Source organism: Seriola lalandi, unplaced genomic scaffold, assembly GCF_002814215.2.
Source record: "Seriola lalandi dorsalis isolate HSWRI2012SDOR001 ecotype SW California unplaced genomic scaffold, Sedor1 jcf7180002054927, whole genome shotgun sequence".
Taxonomy (NCBI): Eukaryota; Metazoa; Chordata; class Actinopteri; order Carangiformes; family Carangidae; genus Seriola; species Seriola lalandi.
This window is the reverse complement of record NW_019525479.1, coordinates 415,157-437,000: the sequence shown is the minus strand read 5'-3', so window position 1 is coordinate 437,000 and position 21,844 is coordinate 415,157. Positions and strand designations below refer to the sequence as shown.

At 39.8% G+C, this 21,844-nt stretch overlaps 2 protein-coding genes and 1 non-coding gene across 7 annotated transcripts in view; all 3 read left to right on the top strand.

The window, feature by feature from the left end:
- The window catches only part of tpd52l2b (tpd52 like 2b), a 28,264-nt gene extending 17,282 nt beyond the window's left edge, over positions 1-10,982 (top strand). For 2 of the 5 annotated variants that reach the window (XM_023392902.2, XM_023392900.2), the window contains 5 exons: positions 2,093-2,194; positions 4,621-4,647; positions 5,477-5,521; positions 6,331-6,379; positions 7,547-10,982. In XM_023392902.2, coding sequence (XP_023248670.1) covers positions 2,093-2,194; positions 4,621-4,647; positions 5,477-5,521; positions 6,331-6,379; positions 7,547-7,633 — 310 coding nt within the window. In that variant the 3' untranslated portion in view covers positions 7,634-10,982. Of the gene's footprint in view, positions 1-2,092; positions 2,195-4,620; positions 4,648-5,476; positions 5,522-6,330; positions 6,380-6,715; positions 6,735-7,546 lie in introns of all 5 variants that reach the window. The other 3 variants (XM_023392908.2, XM_023392905.2, XM_023392909.2) reach the window with 2 other exon arrangements.
- A 1,549-nt stretch (positions 10,983-12,531) lies between these two features.
- Positions 12,532-12,613, top strand: trnas-aga (transfer RNA serine (anticodon AGA)). Its single transcript has one exon. It is a non-coding gene; the product is annotated as a tRNA-Ser (tRNA).
- Positions 12,614-14,567: 1,954 nt separating this feature from the next.
- Positions 14,568-19,672, top strand: ppdpfb (pancreatic progenitor cell differentiation and proliferation factor b). The gene is made up of 5 exons (XM_023393022.2): positions 14,568-14,733; positions 15,837-15,932; positions 16,742-16,819; positions 18,639-18,732; positions 19,120-19,672. Exons 2-5 carry the CDS (start codon positions 15,878-15,880, stop codon positions 19,232-19,234), a joined length of 342 nt encoding a protein of 113 aa, XP_023248790.1. The 5' UTR covers positions 14,568-14,733; positions 15,837-15,877; the 3' UTR covers positions 19,235-19,672.
- Positions 19,673-21,844: the final 2,172 nt, after the last annotated feature.

Here is a 21,844-nt window from a genome sequence, read left to right as displayed (position 1 = left end):
AAATGAATTTCTCTCCTTAGCTCTCTTTCATTCAGTCTTCAAGCAGCAACTACTGACATTTTAGTGTGAACAACAGAGTGTGACACCAAAGACGTCTTCAGAGACAGACTGTGAAAATATGCACAATTATCCTTGAGCCTTAATTACATCTCGCCGCTCTCACCCTGCCTTTGACTGTCTATTCAGATCAGCTAAAAACATTTCTACTGGTAGACACGTCAGGTCGACAGGTCACTCAAACGAATCAAACTAATAGACCCATGCTTTCAAGTTGTAGAACCTAAATGAGGACAGATAAAAGTGTTAGTGTGCTTCGAGCTAAGCGATTGTTGGATCGTTGAAAAGCCCCATACCTTCACTTCAGATCAACATCAGCAGGTCTACGTCTGACAATTTCTCAAATTTTCTACAAACCATCAATGTAATAAAGCATAACAGTGATTGACCAGATGTGTGGAGGTGAGGACGTAGGCAGGATTTGAGCTTCTCTCTCAAACACTCAGGGATTCAGACCGAAAACAACCCTGTGTTGATACAGCACAGGCGGGTGTGATGGGGGGGGTGCATGTTGTTTTAGGTACAATGAAATGTAATGCGGGGAGTCCAGTTTGAGCAACAGATTAAAAGGCTTTTAAAGGTTCAGACACCAAAACACTGCACAGTGTAATACTAATGGTGACAACTATTTTATCTCTTGTCATGATGATCATGAGGTACATAGAAATATTAATCTACCTGATGCACCTGCAGGTATTTGATTAAATAAAGCTGCACCTTGCAGGATAATCTCGCATTGTAGCAAAGGTTGAGACTGATTCAGTTTATTTGCCAGAGCCTCCTGCACTGACACCCCCACTGAACTGATGGACTGACTCCATTCAGATGAATGAGAGGGCTGTTTTTTTCCCGTGCCGGGCTACTGTTAGTCTGAACGTGGCCTTGTTCAGTCTTCACACATCAACTTCGGTCGCTTTATGCGTCTGTAACTGAGCTGCGAATGTTTTTGAGGAGTGACTGTCTGAAAGTGTGTGTCATCACTATCTGCATCTTGTCTCCCTCTATAATCACTGTGTTTTCACCCAGCCCTACGTTGTGGCCATTTGGAGCTGCTATAATCACTTAGGCCTTTAAAATGTGCAAACAACACATTGTACAACGATAACATTGAGGAAAGTGTAAGAGACAACAGAGGGTTATGTTTTCATAGATAATTTCATTGTTTAACATATAAAACATTGTGATAGTTGCATTTTCATTATGTGTGTAAAAAGATGTTTGTATTGTGATACTTGATATGTAACCACACCCTCAAAGATGGGTTTGGCAGCTTGTGTGTGTGTTTTTGGTTTTGCCATCATGCATTTGTAATCCTTCATCGCACTGAAATAAACAGCAGACACTAACCATCCCAACCAGCCCTCGGCTGCAGAGGGACATGCTGAATCATACCTGCCATTAATACTGAGGGGTGTTTCTGTGCTTTATACTGTGGAGGGGGAAAGGGGATTTTTTTTCTGTTTGTTTTGTAAATTAACATAAGCTCTCAGATTCAGGGAGGCCAGAACAGGAAACAAGAGGCTGGAGTCTTTTGGTTGCTGTGGCCTGAATTTGACGTCTGGCTGTACTGTGTGAATACTAACCTTTTGGCTGGTGAATGCTGTGTGATGGAGCAGTGTCAGCTTTTGTCTTTGTGTTTGTTGTGGTCAAATGGTTTCAGTCTAATTCACCACTCTGTGTTCTTCACTCTCCTGTCCCTGCCCCTCCCATCCATCTACCTTATTTTTCTTCATTCTTTCACTCCATCCATTTTGTTTCTTTCTGTTCATTGTCTGTCATCTTTTCTTCCATCTTTCCATCCTCCTCCCTTCCTCTTTCTCCCTTCCCCTGCTGTCCTGTCCTTTTTTATTTCTTCTCTCTGTTTTCCCTCTTTTTTTTTTTCTGCTGTCTCACATCTTCCTTTCATTCCACTACAACCATCCGTCCTCCCCCTCTTCTTTTCTCCATTGTTCTCTTTCAATTCTTCTGCTCCCACCTTTCTTCTCTCTCTCTCCATCCCTCCCTCGCTCCCCCTCTTTCTCTCTCCTCACTGCAGATACAAGAAGACTCAGGAGACTCTTTCCCAGGCGGGACAGAAAACCAGTGCAGCTCTCACCACAGTGGGCACTGCCATCACCAGGAGACTTGGCGACATGAGGTACGATGATGCGGAGCCAAAATGGCTGACACTCCGGCGAGGCCACAAGAATAAATGAGCAGTGGACAGTGATGCCAAACTGGGATATTCATTAATCCCATTAATATGTTTACACAGGGAAACATCACATCCTCCTTTCAGAAACGAGAAACCTTGACAAACCCAGTTTTGAATAAATTACATGTTCTAGTTGTTACATAAAAACCAAAATACTGTGGGATGTAAACACCTCATCCAGATTTCTGATCAGTCTGCCACATCGGGTGCATCCTCAACTATTAGTCAGACAGTTACACAAAGAACGTGATGATAAATGATGAGAAAATGATCCACATACTGACAGTGGTAATGCAGGTAAATGTAGTTTATGGCATGCTGCTCTTCCGTAGCTGGAGACAAAGACGGGAAAGAAAACAACACCAGTCGTTCGGGGCATCTTCAGCTGTTGAGTTGAGCTGGATGTGGTGAGACAAAGGCAGAAACCTGGAATAATTTCAGTGATGTTTACAGGGAGCTGGATCAGCAGGTTACCCAGCCTTCCATGTAAACATCACTTGTGATATGAACTTGTAACTGGGACACTGGTGTGCTTGTACTGGGAACTTACTCACTTATCAAATTAAATTCACTGAATAATTAATTACTGCAACACAGTCCGCTGCTCATTTTTCTTGTAGCTGCTACCCCCTCTGTCTTCTAACCTTAACTACTTAGTAGTGCTGTAGATGAACTGTAGAACTGACTCTAGCAGACCCCAGTGTTAAAATTATATTCATTTATTTCTTTATAGGTTGATTTTTCTAACTAAAGGCGTGTTCAACATGATTAAATTTGTACAAGTGAAGATGTGAATATTCTCTCCTTCAGACGTACATATTTTAGTATGAAAGGGTTGGTGTGTGTTGGAAGTAAAACACTGTTGTATGAATTTCTCCTAAATTCAGTACATTGTGTTTTGGAGTAGTTGAATCACTCCTGTAATGTAAACTAAAGGTCTTCACGGGTCCAAAACAGATCCATGGGAATCTAACCTGAACCAGACGTGCAAAAATTAAATTTAAAAAAAAAAAAGCATCTGAAAGGAGAATTTAGAAGAAATCTAAACGGTTGATAAAAGCAGTAACACAAGCCGTGTGGCCTGAACTTAACAGTTCACACTTTTGTTTCTCACAGCAATAGATCAGGACCAACACTAACTGCTTTAGGCTCCATATAATTCTGACTTGGCCCATCTACGATACCAAGACTTGATTGGACCTGTGCAGACCTCTCATGTAGACAGGTCCTTCGCCTAAAATTGAACTTCATTAGTGTCGTTTATAAAGAGAACGGTAAAGATTAGCACAATAACAAGACATGGTCCTTTTGAAATATTTAAATTGACAAAACAGCAGTTCATCAAGTGCAGCTGTAGGTTTAGAGAGGAAACAGTTACTGTAGATTTAGACTCGGTGAAGATGCATTAACCACTAACTCCTTCACATCGAACTGCTCATCTCTGACGACGCCTTGTTGACTCGCACAACTGTCTGTAATGATGTTAATGTTTCCATTTAGAGACACCCACATTGATATTTGCTCTTCGTGTGTGTGTGTGTGTGTGTGTGTGTGTGTGTGTGTGTGTGTGTGTGTGTGTGTGAGAGATACTTAGCTGTCTGAGTGTGTTGACAAATGTGTGTATGTTGTACACTGGCTTCTCATATATCCCACTAAAATTAGATTTCAGCAGTTTTGACCTGGTTTCCCTGCATGCCGCATGTTTCCCTTTTGTTCATCCAAAGTCTTCCTCTGTAGCTGCAAAAATGCTCCTGATATTATTTTTCTTCTTCTTCTATATGTCCCTATTTTGCTCCTGCACCAAATTTTAGTGCAGGTCTTGATGCTGAAACCTGTGTGGAAATAATCAAAAGAAAAACATTAACTACACCAAAAGTTTTTGTCAGTATAATTACTATTCCTACAACACTAATCCATCAGTACAACAGCAGACTCATGTCAGGTGTTAGACTTGTTAAGCCACCATGGATGAAACTCGACTCTTTGTCCAGAATTTTTGCATTAGAAGTCTTGCAGTCTTTCTTTTGTAAGTAGACTTTTAATGTGAAAAAACACAATTTGTCTCATGTAAATGAGAAACAACATCTCAGTGGTATGAACGTACGGAAACACAAAAATCAGGCTGAAAAACAGTGTTATTGAACTATTCATCAGTTGTACTGGTGTCTGTAGTTACTTAACATATTCCTCCTGTCTAGTCTAAATTTCATGCTTTTCCCCTTGTTGCTGATTTCTCTGCTGCTGTATCTCACCTGTTTGTCGTCCTGGTCGACTGCTCGGCTTTGATTTTTTGTATCCTAACGCTGCTGCTTGTGGCTCACATTCTCTCTCCTCTTTGTTTTTAATCGCTGCCTTGGTTTTACCCGCAGAGCTCTACCTTTCTCTAATTCCTTTAGGTAAGACTCACATGTCCTGTTACAACAACCGAGTGTTTGATCACACAGTCACGTGACCTGGAATTTGTTAAACAGACAGATAAACAGTTCTGACTCATCACAGAAGTTAAGCTCTGCCATTTTTGCTATTGTTATTTTGACCTCTGCTTTTTCCAAACTGCCATCTACTTTTGGTGTTTCTGGACTGGAAACCTTGCGTTTATAATTTTATTCCTTTATATTTTGTCTTTATGTATTTTCCCCCAGCACATAGATGTTAAGCATGTCATCCTTTAGTGTTATTTTAATAATAAAGAATTTCTTAGAAAATGTTTATTCCCTGTCCTATTGTGCTAGCATTTTAAAATAATTATTATGTCATTATTGATTATTATATTCATTTTAAGTTAGGTTTTGAAATTGATTGAAAAGGAGCAGGCAACACTTTATTTTATTATGTAATATTGTGTAATCCGGTACACAATATAGGAAAAATAAGAACGAATTCTGTGGCAGTTTTGGTTTAAGTAGATGTGTTGAATTTATAAGTATTTGTTGTCCACAGGAGTTTCCTTGAATGAACTTCTCTGCTTAAACCTTAGAAAATAGTTATTCACTAATTGTTTATTGTTTTTCTTTTGAGTTGAATTGAAAATATAAATGAACCAATGTGTTAACTAATCATCAGTAGCACCTCAACTATATGACTTGCAGCACAGTGTGTGTGTGTGTGTGTGTGTGTGTGTGTGTGTGTGTGTGTGTGTGTGTGTGTGTGTGTGTGCGCGCGCGCCACTGCTTGCTTGCTTTATAACACTTGCACTTCTCTGTCTCCTCTTTAACGCTTACAAAGTAGCAACTATTCCATTCGCCACTCGATAAGTATGCCCGCCATGAGGTAAAGTAACACACAGATCTGCTCACTATACTGTTTGACTTCTGCTTCAGTTTAACTGTCAGTGTAACGCACGTCATGTATGTATCTTTACTGTGAAGTACTGTGCCGCTGCTGTTTTTCTGTATTTTGTTAATCGGTTGATGTCTGTGCTTGTTATGATGCTGCTTTCTTCTCTCTGAGATCTTTTATTTTGAGTGAAGGTTTGATAAAACAAAATATTTGGTACATCTTCCTCACACTGTGGGGGAATAAGCACTTTACTCTTTTTCTAAGCCTGTGCCTGTGACAACATGAAGATTCATTTTTGTTTTATTTATTATTTGCTTGTAATGAGCTGAACACGAAATGCTGGACTAATATTTTAAATTTAGCAGTGAGTCTAATGTTCATTTTATACTCAAGAATGGCTTCTTCAGTGTTTTTATAATGACCTTGTGTCATATTTTACGCTCTGAACAGCTTGTTGTGTCAGTATTAGACAGGGAGCATGCCAAGGACAGTAGCAGTTCGGCTGCAGTTGAGTGTAAACTCATTAAATATGTATTAATCAGTTTTAAGAATGGGTTCACCCATTTTAGAAGCAGAAAGAAACACTGGTTTTAGTGCAAGTGTTGCAAAAATAGTTTTGCACAGTGTGTAGAAATTCTGAAAATGTAATATTTATGGTTTTATTTTTCTAGTTTCCTTTTTCTGTTTTCGCTAGCTAAAGTTTGCAGTTAACCTGCCTTTTTTAAATATCATGATATCATAGCATGTAATGTTTACATATGTGTTTTTTGTGAATGTAACTTTGTGTCTCTGCTCTGTAGGAACTCTGCAACCTTCAAGTCATTTGAGGATAAAATGGGGAACCTGAAGGTGAGCAGACACAGTAGAGATACACTGAGCAGCCATGATGTGATTGATCCACACTAATTACAGTTTAATAATATTTCCATTATCGGATATAATCATCCAATCATAGTGGGATGCTGATGCTGGGGTTGCCACAGTAATCTAGCTTTATGTTTCCTTAGGTTAACTTACATTAAAATCATTGCAGTGAAGTCGTGTGTACAAATTATTAACCTGGGAAAAAGAACACTGATTTCTTGATTGCTATTTAGTGTCAACTTGGCAAAATATTTCATTTTAGAGGAAAATCTGAGCAAATAAACATAATGTGTGACAGAAATTGTGTTTTTAATCCTTCAGATTGATGTAACACCACAAGGTAACAAAAGCTTTTTGCTCCAATAGCAATCTTTGTTTGATTTCTTTGTTTAGGTGTTTGGATTAGATTTTCTTGATTAACTGTTTCATCTATAACAGTCCAATCTCCAATCATGTTCAAGTCACTATCAAACAAGGTTAAAGAAAGACAGTTTTAAAATGATCGACAATTTGTAGCTGGAGTGGGGAGATATTTGGAATTTTTCTTGAAAAGAGCTTGAAACAATCGGTTATCAAATTAGTTATTGATTATTATTCGTCGATCAGCCAGTGGATAACAGGAATCAATTCAGCTCTAGTTCATCTTCTGAGCTCTGTAATGACTTCTCGTCATGTAGGCTTAAAGTGGATTCTGTTTCCAGAAAGTCCACATCAGACAGCTTATTTGTAGATGTATACATTTGCTCAGAGCGAGGGGAGCTCTGCAGATGCTACTTTTCTTTAGAATGAAGACATGATATGATTTATACTTGGCAGCCAAACGTTATGCTGTTGAGATTTGCTTTGATGCAATCAACTGTCAACTTTACAACATACTTCACTCTTTTTGGATCAGTCTTCTTTTATTTTTTTATTGTGTGAACAATATTTTTCTTGTTTCCATCTCAGTGAAGACAAAAGCTCAAATAATGGAGACAAGGATTTAAAGTGCGACCCAAGTGGTGTTTTCTCTTGACTGTAAACAGGAAACAGAAAGTGTGATGACTCAGTGCATTAACTCTGACAATCAATAACACTCTAGTCTGTTTCCTCTCTGGTCGTCCTCCTTCCTCTCTCTCTCTCTCCCTCCCTCCCCCTCTCTCTCCTCTGCAGTATAAGGTTGTCGGCCCCAGAGGGAACGGGGATGTCGTCAGCTCCCCCACTGACACCACCCCCACTCAGGAGAACCCGCCTTTCTGAATGCACACCACCTCCTTCTCTTCCTCCTCCTCGCTGCCACCTTCCTCACGACCTGAGACTGTACTGTTATCACCTCACCTCACATCGCAGAATCAGCCCTGACCTTTGACCCTCCACCTCACCGACTCACCACCGCTCACTTGCCCAAAGGTCTGTAACGCCGACAGGCGGAGGTGACGGACTCGTGGGTTTGTGGTGGGACGAGCTTTCCCTGCCAGTCCCATTGCCGGTGGTCCTGCGGCCTCCATCCCCCTGCCTCGCTGTTGAAGAAAATGTTTTTTGTTGATGTCTAAATCTGAATAATTTACAGACTGTGCTTTTTGTTCTGTCACCACTGCCTGCCTCCACTTCCTCCCTGGTTAGATCCTCACCCCCGTGTTAGTCCAAATAAGTCGACACTCAAAGCTCCTGCACTCGTCAGATGCCTTTTTTAAACAGGTTGTTGCTGTTTACTAAAGAAAAGGCTGAAGAGAGGCATTGTAAGATGTCAGGTTCTTAAACTCCATCTTTCATTTTAGGCTGATAAATGAGGCCGGATTACAGAGGGGGCAAAGTGGGACCTTAAGGGGCCCAAAAGCACCGGGTTCACTGTTGATTTAGGATAATTTGACCAAGTGCAAACTGAAATTGAATGTACATCAAACTTTGAGTCAGTGTTGGGCCCTAGCTCATTTTTGCCCCCAGCGGGTTAATCGGCCCATGTTGATACATCAGGAATTTACCCTGCAGCTGTATTTATTGCTCCCAACTTCAGAGTTTAAGAACCAGAATATCTACAGACTGAGGTAGGAGGAGAATTTTATGGGCATAAGCAAGATAGTTTATATGCTACTTAAACGTACTCTTTCTGTCTACTTTGTTTCTGACTACTATCATGTGCTAAAACAATGCATTCACACTGTGAGCACCTGCTAGTGTCACCACAGTACCCCCACCTGTCTGTCCAACCTGTACCCGGTTTGCTTCACAGTTCTGCAGTTACCAGTGGTGTGAATGCTGGCTGTACTCACAGTTTAGAGGTTAGTTTTGGGGGGAGGGTGGGGTAGGTGGGTAAGATTCAGCAACCCTCTTAGGGTTAGACCTACTACTGCTACATGCATGTGCATATCTCATCTCAGTTGTACCATACCAACCATGCAAAGACGACCGAGGTCTTGTGCATCACCCTATAAACACCCCAGGATGTAAAAACAGAAAAAAAAAAAACCTTAAACCATTTTGTATTATAAACTATTTTACACTGCTTTGCATAATGTTTTTACATAACTTTTATCAATATGTATAAATATATATGAATAATTATATTGTCAGCGACGCTGCCGAATGGTAGTAATCAGGTTGGGAGGTTTGAAAAAAGCAGGGGGAGGCGAAACAAACAAACTTTAAATATGTGGAAAACAAAGAAACACTATGGGTCAGTTTCACAGACAGGAGCTACTGTCAGTCTGGAGTTTCTTCTGTTTAAAGTACATTTGTGGTCTAAAAACATGTTTCCATGTTTGTGAAACTGACTCATCAATGCGCTGCAGTTGTTTTGTACCCGTCTGGGCACAGGACTAATCAGACCAGGGCGAGAAGGAACGTAATTTAGAAAACTGGAGGTGCGTTTGATCTCGGATGCAGCATGTTAACGTCAGCATTTGCAAGTCAAACTAAAACCAAGCGCGTCTTGAGGGTTGAACATGTTTTCTTTTTTACCCTGGTTAGACTGCAGTTCCCTTCCTTTTGTTGACACACAGAACTCATTGAGACGATGCTTTGCTTTGTACACTACCTGGTGAATGTCAATGCTTCTCTATTGGCCTTACTCAGTTTAAATGGTTCACCTGTTGTTATAATTTAGCTGGTAGGAAAGAGTTTTTTGTTATGTTCCTCACATTTTTTTTTCTTTTTCTTAAAAAAAAAAACAAAAAACAAAGTTGTATGGACTCGTCCGATTGAAGGAAGGGGAGTTAGCATAAAGACATTTAAAGTCCGATGGGCCACAAAACATCTCGCTGCCATAGCAGAAGCTTTGCCAACACCCCCTTAATGCACACATGAACACACAAACACACTCCTGTGAACACACTAAATATTACTAAACACACACACACACACACTGCATGAGGCCAAACTGATACAAAATCATTGTTGCTCTTATTGTTGTTCATCTACACCACCTCAACACGCACAGTGATAGACAGCAGCTCTTGCAGACTTCATGGCCTCAGGCACAGTGACAGTAAACCTGAGAGCAGAGTTGTGCAGCACGGTCACTTTTCTCTTGAATGTAGAAAATGAAGGAAGTTGTGTTCTAGTTTTTGTTTTTCTGCTCTCTGGTTTGTTTGCTGACACAAGGGCAACAAATTACAACCAGAAAATGTTGCCCTGCGCCGGTTGTAGGGTTTATGATACACATGATTACAGGCTGTTTAGTCTAATCAGGCTGTGGAAATGTCTGTGTTTCCTCTTGTGTTGTCACAATTCAGTCTCATGGGTGGACAGATGTTTTATTGAGGCTGCAGAAGTTGGGGTAATTTAATTATTTAAGCCAAAACTTCCCAGGAAGGGTTAAACTTGCTTGACTCTGACCATGTGAAAAAGAAATGGCTCTCGGTGACAGAGTCGGGCTACAATTAACAAACATGAAAATACACAGATTAAAAAACACAACTTCCCATCAAACTGCTTCAAAACTGTTGCCATTGTATCATAACTGAAGTGTGTTTTGTCATTTTGTATTTGTTTGTTTTGATCATTTTGGTAGTTAATATATTCCTGTTAGGTGAATTATGTTTTCTTTTGGCTTTCTTTCTATTTGGAAAGGTGGATTTTCAGAGAGGATTTATTATTTGTACAATTAATTGCCATCAGTTAAAGGCAAGTTGCCAATATTGAAATATCTGTTACAAAATCTCTCTTTGCCTCTAAATCTCATGGAGTCTGACTTTCTGCTTTGCCAAGATGCACACGACAAAACATGTTAATCTCAAATCATTTATTTTGGTATTCACTCCTAAAATGCCAAATTAAATGACGTGTAAGATTAGGATTTTTTTTTTTTTTTTGCAGTGTACCTGTCGCCTCTTTAAAGCTTCAATCAGTTTTGGGACACTGACTGATAGAAATGGATGATTTTGTTTTGGGTGCCAATGGGAAGTGCAGCACATGACGAGCCTGCTCGGAGCCAGCTGCTGCAGAGGCTGGAGGACAGTAAAGTACTTATAGCTTTATTTAGGTCCAGGGCCTAGCTGATGTAGATTATTAAAAGGGATCAGATTTGGAAGATCATGGTGAATGAATTAAACAGTTTTTGGTTTTTGTTGTATATGTTTGGATATCAATAAAGCATTCCTTTAAATGACAAGTGATTTGTGGTCAATATTGAAACCTGATAAAAGTAACAAATTTACAAATTGCTTTGATTATTAAACAACTACAATGTAAGAAGATAAACTGGATTTGCTGACAGATTAAGTGTTTGTTTTACACTTCTATCACTCAAGATTCCTGGAATATACTAGTGAATGTTCCTGGAGCATTGAGGAGCTTTGGGAGAGACTCAAACTAGCGTAAATTGCTGTGGCTTGTCCTCTGCAGCCGTGGCAGTGGCCGTGTCAAGTCAGAGGTTGCCACCGGAAGTGAGCTGCCACTGTTTAAGTCAGTGCATGTATTATAATATAAGTATTATAATACATCCATGGCATCCATATTACAATATACCCAATCCCAGTGTCCCCCTGAGGCCTAAACCCTGAACCATCACAGTCTTAATTGACGTCACCTGGTAAGTGATCGAGAGCCAGAGGCTGCAAGGGCTTCAGGATCCTTGGGGAGTATATAATCTCATGGAGGCAGGGAAAAAAATTGACTCGTATCTCAACACAATACTAACAATATAGACAACAAACTCAAAATAATAGCAAAGAAAATATGACTAGTGATAATTTGGCTGAAGTTGCCTGGCTCATATTTAAAAAAAAAAAAAAGATAAGAATTTTAAACAAATCTCTCAAAATTTCATACGGTCATTATACTTTTATACAAGCATTCATTTGACATACAAAATGTTTAGGAGATGAGTTTTTCTCCAGGAAAATATTTCATAAATATTGACCATATTCTGCATAAATATACTTTTTCATATGATCTTGAAAATGTGTGGTTGAATGTCATTAATGGTGTGTCCCTCAAACTCGGGTCCATTGACCTCAAAGGATCAAAGGAAAAGGGTTAAGGAGGGTCCTGAGCAACAATAGGAATGATTCATTTCATGTACTTTATCCACAAGTAATAACACCAATATGAAAATATACATATAAATATTTTTGAACACACAAAAAAGGCTGCAAGGGCTCATATGGTATAAAGAAGAATGGGACAGCACTTTGACACTTTGATATATGTACTGTCTCTTTTCTTGTAATACTAAAGTTAGTGTTCGTTCCTCTCATGCTTGTTAACCGTTCTTCTTCTTTCTTATTATTTCTTCTGTTTTATGGCCGTTATTTGCCGTTTTTTTACGCTTCCGGGCGTCGCTTGGTAACCGCGGTCAAACCCGTCTTTAATGTCACAACGCTATGAACTTTGGGTAATTCCCTCAGGGGAAAGTCTGCAGAACCCCAAACAAAGTTTGTGCATAAAGGGCTCGAAACGTCTGCTACAGAGACCTCATGCCCTCGGTGGTTTGACAGTGGGGCAGCTCTAAACCCTCACGGACTCACCGGGAACGCGCCTCCAAGTCTGTGAGTCTGTAAGGGTGGACGTTTATATTAATTACGTTATATTTTATATAAGTGGATTATATCGAAAAGTTTAGCCGTTATATACGTCATGACGAACTGTTGCCTCTGAAACCTTTAAGTGTGCACTTTCGCCATTCCTCGGGATAGTATGATTTTAATTTGTGGTACAGGGTTGTCGTGGCCGAGTGGTTAAGGCGATGGACTAGAAATCCATTGGGGTCTCCCCGCGCAGGTTCGAATCCTGCCGACAACGGTTGGACTTTTATCTCGATCTCAACAGACAGCGTGTACAGGGATGGGCTACACTGTCTCCCTACAACGTGCATGTCGTCTTGCCCAGAATTAACTGTCTTCAGAGACTAGAAGAAAACGGACTCTTACAATAGATATTCTGGTGCCCTGATCTCAGCATCATGCAGACAATCTGGGATTACGTGAAGAGATAGACAGAGCGGAGGAAACAAGTGTACTGGGGAGAAGTGGAGCTGTCTCAGCAAATATTGATTTGATTTAGTTTTTTTCTCTTTACTCCATTTTGTATTAAATTATCTGTTAAATAAAAAACAATTATGGCATTACTTTTTAAAGCATTATCACTTTACTTTAACATTTGCACAGCCACTGTACATCACAGCAAATCCAATCAGACCCGCGTGACAAATAATTCTTGATCACCTTCTGTTTTGTCATGTAATGTAATCAAACATGTATCTGCACAGAGCAAACAAAAACCCTATCAACCAGAAACATTCCTCTGCACCTATATCACACTTCCCCCACTAACAACTACAATTCATAAATTTTACCATAAGAGGGAGCCACAGTGCCTGTAGCGAGGTTAGTGTTTAAATTAGGACCATTTTCTCTGTTAAGTCAACTATGGTAATCGGTTACTCTCCTGTTGGGAAAGCGTGTTCTCCTTTGCATATCTGTAGTAACAATATATCAAAGAGCTCTCTTTCAAAAAACATATTATCACAATACCATACATGTATGTTTTCTCAAAATTGGAACTGTTTTGTGGAGACTTCCATACTTCTTATGGTATCTGAATTTTTAACAAAAACAAAGTTTTTTTTCAAACTTATTCATACATACCCAGCTAAAGTATGTTTTTTTTATATGTATATATTATATTAATTATCATAACGCTAATTTCTTTAATTTTGTTTTAATCTCTTTGTGGTTATTATGTATTTATTTGTGGTCATTTTGTATCTCTTTTTGGTCATGGGTTGTCCCTTTTGTGGTCATTCTTCATCCCTTTGTGGTTGTGTTGTGTCGCTTTATAGTCATTTTGTATCTCTTTGATGTCATTTTGTGTCCAAGTTTCCTGTCAATAGAAAACATCTTCATTTCATAAACCTGCAAATATGTGAGGATCCTGCCATTGACTAATATTGTGGCGCCTGGATCTGACCAAAATTCATTTCTTCTGACAAACAGCATGGTCAGGCTACATTTAAGTAGGTAATTGTTAATTTAAAATCAACTTCTCTGACGCATAAGCCCCAAATTATGTCATTGTTTTTAGAGCATCATTACTCATCAGTGGTTTCAGCTACGGACATGTTTTTTCTCAGTTAAATCAGAGCTTTCAGACAAGCTCCTGTTTGTTTGTGTGGGTCATTTACTTCCGTCGATAAACTAATGCTTAAAGTTGGATAAGATTTGGATAGTCTCAGTCTCGCGCTGCTTCATTACATGTGAGAGTCAATTGAAAATAGAGCATGATGTAAATGAACAAAATGCTACAGTAAATATTTTGACTCATTTCAATAAAGAGAACGTGAATAAAGTTCAAAACAAATAATTATGTCTGGAAATGTGAGTGGAATCCTGCGCGCAGGACAGTAAACTGTTCTTCCCACACTTCCTAAATCCTTCCAGACATTGGAGGTACACATGTGGCAGCAAGAATACAGTTTGGCTCAGAAACCTTTGAAACTAAAAGAACTTGGACAGAAAGTAGTATTTGGGTGGAATAAACCAATAAAACTATAAGTCGTTAGAGAGAAAGAATTTTTTGGGTGGAATACTGCCTTGGTTGCGTTTTTACGGTCACCCATTCGCTTGTGGCGCTGTTGCAACAAAGTAGAGTCGTGGAAATGTCAGGAGGGCCGGAGTGGGCGGGGCAGTTCTCGCTTGGTCCCGCCCCCGGCTGATACGTCACCCTCCTTCCCTATAAAACCATGAGCCGACAATTGTGAACAGCAAGAAGCAGCGTCGATATCCTCTCGGACCTTGGAGGGTTACATTTACCCAAAACTTATTTTCAAATGGGCCCCGTCGCCTAGCGTTTACTCCCCCAGCCTCGCCGACTGAGTTGAATTGGGTGCTACTGAACATCAAGCACGTCTGGGTCACTAAAAGGTGAGTTTTCTTCATTTTGTTGTGTTGTTATAAAATGGTGGTAAAAGGAGGGGTTTTTTGGGGTGGTGGGTTCCTGCGGAGGGGACGAGCTAACGATGCTAGCTAGCTTGTTATAATGGCAGCTATTGTCGAGCTGTATGAGTGTCTTTGTTTTGGTTAACATAGTCAGAAGAATAAACGTTTTGTTTGCAGCCTTTTCTCGTTGTATACGGGGGTTTCGCCCACAGAATAACAATAAGTGGTGTACATACACAAACGGTAACTGACAGTTTTGTTGTCAACAGATTTTCAGCGATTTTGTTTTTGTCTTTGTTAAGACACAAAAGGTCCTCGGTAAATGATAAAGCCATCAACCTTAGTGATCTTTTTTCCCCCCTACTCTTCATAAGGCAGTATTTATTTATAGTCCTTGTAAATTGTGATTTTAGTCTCATATCTGTCACGAGACAGAAGAACGTCAAAATGTCGGTTTGGTGCAGAGATAGTCTAATGTAAACAAGACTCCTGCAAACCGTGGGATGACGTCAGTGTGTTGAAGCTGTGAACGTGATGTGAAACACTATGCAGCTGACAAAACTGTAAAATGTATTTGAATCTTGGTTTTATAGCTTTATAGAATATGCATTCTCACCATTAGACCAGGGGGGTTTATATGCATTTAACGTACAGTTTATCCGCATCACGTCTGTTCTTGTCGAAGCCTCGGGTTTGTTTTTATCTGCAGTGCATGAGAGGTAGTGGAAAAGATGTTTTCCTCGTATTTTTGTCACATTTTATTCTTGCATTTTTTCAATGCTTAAAGGTTTAGCTGATTTTAAAGGGGTCAACAGACATTTTACACTGTTTTTATAGACAAATAAGCCCGATTTCAATAACTGCTTAACTATATATGATGAGAAACCATATTATAAATGACAAAATTATTTATCAAGATAATGATGACTTGAAATGAGAAGAATTGTCAGTTGTAGCCTTGGTAATGAAAGCATCATTGTCTGGAAAGGAATATTTATTAAAAAAACAACAAAAAAAACATATCTCCATTGCTTTGGTGAGTACTGTAGCCCAGGCTGGTTTTGCTCACACTGTTTTTTCTTCTGCAGGTTTCCATCAAGCACAGCGAACAGCAACCAACAACAGAAGAATGGCAGCTATTCCAGCAGGCGGTTCACTTGTGGCGACCACTGACTACTACCGAAGTGAGTCTCCTTTCCCTTGTAGTCCCTTACACAAGACCAAACCAACTCCCTGCTCCTGCTGGGTGACTTTTGTCCAAAGTACATAACATTTGGATGTAATGAGTCATGTCAGTGTGGTTTTTCTTTGGGTTTCCCTGAGTAAAGCATGACCTGTGTGTGTGAGTTATACTTGGGTTGAAAGAATCAGGCTGAGTAATTTGTTTAATGATAATAGTAGCAGTAACCAATTCAATGTCTGGATGTTTTTTAAAAATAATGTACACTCCCCCTTAAAGGTTAAAACATGACTATTACTGAATTTCAAAATTAACCGGTCATATCCTGTGTATCACAAATATTAGATTTAGATTTAAAAAAAAAAAAAAAAAAACCTACTAGAATTCACGTTAACGGTAGCGTCAAGTGACAGTCTTCTGTTTACAGCCAGACTCTGAAATCATAAGAGATCACATCTTTGGCTTCAGGAATATATTTGGTGCCTGTCTCTTCATACATGTACTGTATGTGTGTGTGTGTTATATTTATGTTCCCCAGTGTGCCAAACAGACTTGTAGCCTGTCTCAGTAAATCAAATCAAAATCGGCATTAGTGTTAAGAGTTTCCCTGCGGGCTCCGGTTATATAACCAGAGGAAAATGGATTAAAATTTTCTTTGTCCATGTCATGTCCACCCCCTCTCATTTTAGGGGAATGGTTGGGTATCCATGCAAGAAGTGAACCCTTCAGTGTGATCCACATACATCTCACTTTTCCAGTTTTGTTGACTGTGAATAAACTGACTCTTTGTCTGCTCATTCTCTTCTCCTGCAGGGCGCATTGGCTCTACGTCCAGCAGCAGCTCTTGCGGCAGTTCGGAGTACAGCGGAGAGGTCATTCCTCACCATCCAGGTGTGTGAATGTTTGTATCTATGTAAAAGAAAAAAAACAAGAATTTTGTGTTTTAGCATTAATTAGATATAAGGAAAACTCCAGATACTCAATGTTTCCCTGCAGAGTTATGTGCCTGTTAGTGTGGGGAAGCCCCTGAATGTGGGTGATTATCAGCTAAACACTAACATTATGCTCCAAATGAACTGAATCAAGGCTGCTGCCAGAGAATTCGAGTGTCGTTTTCAGTTCAGGGAATAACAGCACTCAACGTCAAGACAGAATACACACAATGAGTAATATAAATGACTGTGGGTTTTGGAAGGAACAGTGTGTTCTGCTCAAGAGAAACAACCATCCCAGGAGTGTGTCACTGCACCAGATCCAGATGTTTTTGTGTGTCAGAGCATATCTCCACACAAGTGAATGTTTCTTTTCAGCGTGCTCACTTCCTCTTGCCTATGTTTGGCCAACAGTTTCATAGACTCGTGACATTGCTTAATCCACATCGTACCATTGCCCAAAGACTTAATTTGCACTAACTTCAGGATTACTGTGGTTGAGTCAGCTGTTGCCTCAGATCAAACAGAGCTACTGTGGTTGAGTCATCGTGGAATACACCCAGCTCGAATCATTTCTGGTCTGATCTGGCTCTTTCTAATCTAGCAGGAAACTCGCTTTTCAGTGTTCGTTTTTCCTCTCAAGATGTGGGGGTTTCTTTAACCTGAAAGTACCATTCAGTTCTCTGGGTTAGGATTCATATTTCAGTATTAATATAAAAAGCATCACAGCCTTGGCACATGTGCATTTGGCCCCTGCTACACCAATATGAGCCTCTGCACCAGTTAATATCTGCTGACTTCACCAGTAATCCTGGATCAGCATCTCAGTGCAGCCTTATGTGAAAACCATCTGGGCCGGCAGTTAAATGCTGGCTGAGGTTGGTGTCGCCATGCCTGTTTTAACCATGGGGTCAGGGTGCTAAAGTTGTTAGACACGCACAAATAGGGGGGTGGGGGTGCATTCAGAGAGAGTTCAGTGCATGTGACTTACATTACTGTTCATTCTTTTAGTACTATGGAATTCAGTTTTGTGGCACGTGGGTTATAAGGATGGCAGTTTTTACAGCCACAAGCAAATAAGAAATCATTGGGAAAAGAAAAATGTTATTTATGTAAGAAAGTATAGTATTCAGTTGTGGCTCTGGATTATAAGATTTGCAGTACTTGTTTGCTGTTGTAACCTACTTTTGTCTTCAAATATCTAGTTATAAGTTTGATTGCACAAGAATAATATTTTAGACCTTTTAAATTTGTTCGTTCAATATAGTGCAGGATACTTTATCACATATGTAAAACTTTTCACCGGCACAAATTTGAGAATTGATTTGACCTAGAAGCTAATTGTGGCACACAGCAGTTGTACTGTATATATTTCACTGGCTACATGTAAATGCAGCTGTTCAGTGACTAAATGAGGTGTCAGTTTGACACAGAGCCAAACATGCAGCCGAAGCCTGGGTCATTTTTCGCTCAGACTGTGGCAATGTAGCTTTAATCTTAGGAAGATTGTCAAAAACTTCATTCACACTGTCCTAGAATGTTAAAATGTTAAATTAATAAAGAAGGTGACTCCTGTTAATGAAGGGGCTTATATTTTACAAACAAATCACTGTCGTCTGAGTACTGGAAGTTAATGTCATGGTTGGCGTGAGCAAAGAAAAAGGGTTTGCCTTAACGATTCAAAATTCCACTGACAGAAATCTAAATTAAATAGACAATGGCAGCTGTCCTTTCTGTACAAGTTTGAAGCCTCATGCCTTCATTATCTGTCTCCACAGGACTCCCCAAGCAGGACTCTGGCCATTGGTGGTCCAGTTTCTTCTTTGGGAAGCAGCCAGGGATGACCCCACTGACTGAGGAGGCACAGATGAAGTAAGTATAAGTAAATACACATCGCTGACTCAACCCCTGACAGTGTCACTGTGTCTTAATTCTTGTAATCCTGGTCCTAATCTTTAGTTTCATAATGAAACTGCCTTTGTTGGAGTATCCACTATTCGGTTTGGAGCTGCTTTTATTTTTATTTTTTTACTTTGCCTTTAATCTGCAGATGAGTCCAGGCCAGTTTAGTACATTATGTTATATAAAGCAGAGTCATTGTACCAGTCTTCCATTAAAAACCTCTTGACAGGGTGTAGACAAAAAAATCTGTCTTGGTTTGTCTGTTTGCTTAGCTATGATCTGTCCCTGTGTAAATTAGTCAATCCATACAGTATCAAGAATAGCTTTCCTCAATCTCTCTTTATTTGTCCCTCTCAGGGCGGGGGTCCCCGGTGCGGTGACGAATGGTCAGATCACCTGCGTTGCCAGGGAGATGGTTATGCAACGCCAGGTGAGTGAGAGCAGCGATGCAGGAAGTCCCACATCCTCCTGATCCTGCAGTCTCACTCCGATGATCCACACCTCGGGGGGGGAATTGAACCAACGACCAACGCTAGGTGACGGGAGGATGTCCCGTTTACAACCTTTAGTTTTTTTGTTTGTTTTTTTTTATTTAATTTTTTTTATATTATTCATTGTAGTATAGGCTGCCTTACTTATTCTTGTTTTGGTAACCTTGTGTTTTTTTTATTGACAACCAAAAAAAGAACTGAAAATGAAAAAATGGAGAAAAAAAAAACAAGACAATGATGCAACTGATAAGCTTTTTTTCTTTCTTTTTTTTTATTAAACATTTGTACTGTTCTGTGTTTGTAATACTGTGGTGCAAAGACACACTGTGGTGCATACACATCCACATGCCTTTGTTAACCATTTTTCACCTTGTCACCCTGTGATTGCAAATGCAATAAAGTAGACTCTTGCAGCCTAATATTCTGTGTCAGGTTCCTTCTTCTCATACCCTACATTAAAATTAAATTTGTGTCTAGAGTGTACAGCTACCAATGTAAAAAAATGCATACAATTTAAGTTTGTTTAAATATTTCTATTGAACTTTAGTTCAAATATTGTATTCGTCCCAGCATACACATGGCTTTCTCTGTGGTTTTCAGAACACACTTTTATTTGTTTATAATTTGCTAAGCAATGTGTCCATGGCTGTTGGTTAAAATAGCCCTATAAGGACCTGGAGATAACAGTGTCTGTTTGCCAGGGAGTGGTTCACTGGTTTTGTACAGGGCTATTCCAGGAACAAAGTAAACACTGAAAAGACAGCACTTTGTGTCCTCTGACTGCTGTTGCGGGTAAACCCAGAGTCTGGGGTTGTGTAACTCTTGGCTAAGTGTCTAAACACCCACCACATCTGGAAACCGAGTTCAGTTGCCATGGATTTAAAAAAAAAACATTCCTGCACAAACCAAGGTCAACTGCCTCCATCCACAAAGTTTCAGCTTATATGGTTTTGTATATTAAAAGTTTGAATCAAATTTGCCATTAACCTCCTAGGACCTGGCGTCCACATATGTGGACCTCACATTTTGGGTTCTCTAGACCACAATACTAACTTTTTCTCAACAAGGGCCTGGTGACCACATATGAGGATATTATACTGCCACTCAGTAATGTGGACATCATTTTTCTCAGGTCCCAATCAGCCTAAATAGCAAAGAATAGAGTTTGGGTCTTAGGAGGTTAAAAAAGGCTGAATTTGAAATGTCTTTTGTCTCCAAAATTAACAAAGATGTTATATTTGTTACCCATTTCATATCTAGAGGATCTCATGAGGTTACAGAATGCATCAATTAATGTTGATACTGTGAGATCAACTTGCATTGTCACGTTTGGCTCAGGCTCCCAGCATTTGTTCGTTTTCACCCCTCTCCTCCCCTGTGTAGTGTCTGAAAAGCAGAAACAGCAAAAAGTGGTGCAGGCCTATTGTTGAAGTAGTTCATTGACGTTTGACCTGCATTTACATATAAAAATGGCCACAGCTGTAACAGTATCCTTCTGGAAGATAGGAAAGAAAAATGTCATCAGTTTAACACTTCACCTAGTTTAAACTGCATGTTTTGTTAGTAATTACCAAACATGGAGCCGAAATATGTGACCCATCAGAAACACAACACAAAAACAAAGAGTTTCTGCACAGACCGTTGCACTGCTGCCGCGTGATTGGCTGCTTGGCTGATTGCAGGAATGAGCAGGTGTGCAGGTGTTCCAAATAAAGTGGTCAATGAGTGTACGTCAAATATTTTGTATTGAGGCCGGTAGTTTAAACCGTGAACTCTCTGCCCTTTGTTGTCGTGTGTTGAGGAGTAACTGCAGCTGCTAGTTTAGTGAACCCTTACCACGATTAATATTCCTGTAGCATTACATAAACAAGCCAATATACCAATAGACATATAGCGTTACTTCAGGGCGGTTGTTTTATAGAGGAAAGGTTTCAGTTTGTGTAGCGTTTATCTGCTGTACTGAAATTCAAAGTTATATTCTCCAACCAACGTGGTGACCCAGGTCGCGCCGGACGTAGATGTTTCCAGTTCTGCTGTTTGCGACCCCCCCCCCCCCCCCCCCCCGAGATGCTGAGGACCACCGCTTCACTTCACAAGGTAAGGGCTGCTTGTGCTGACATTGGTGGTTTTGGGCTTGGTTCAGTTTTTGTTTGCCTGCCCATGTGGCTGTCCATCAATGCTTGTGGTTGTCTCTTGCTTGTAGCTGATGTGTTTGTGGTTGATGTGGTGCTGGCTGTAATTCTGCTGTTAGGTCTATCTGCAGTGTTTGAAATGGCATTAACTGTGAGGTAATTAGTGTGGCTGAGTCCATTTTTCATTTTTCATTCGGCATTAGCCTTATCATGGTTTCTTGCAGTTCATTTAGTGGTTTATAGCATCTTAACATCTGTTTGAGTATTGCAAGTGTAATGGATGAAGATTGATTAATGACATTTTTCCCAGGTGGCTGCTGCTGTTTTGTGGTAGTGCTTTTAGGGTAATATTGGATTTAAATACGGTTCTTGATTGTATTTTTTGTATCCACATCACCTTTTTGATATTTTCTTCAAACACTGCGTATTTAATATTATATTAAATATGTCAGGTGGGTT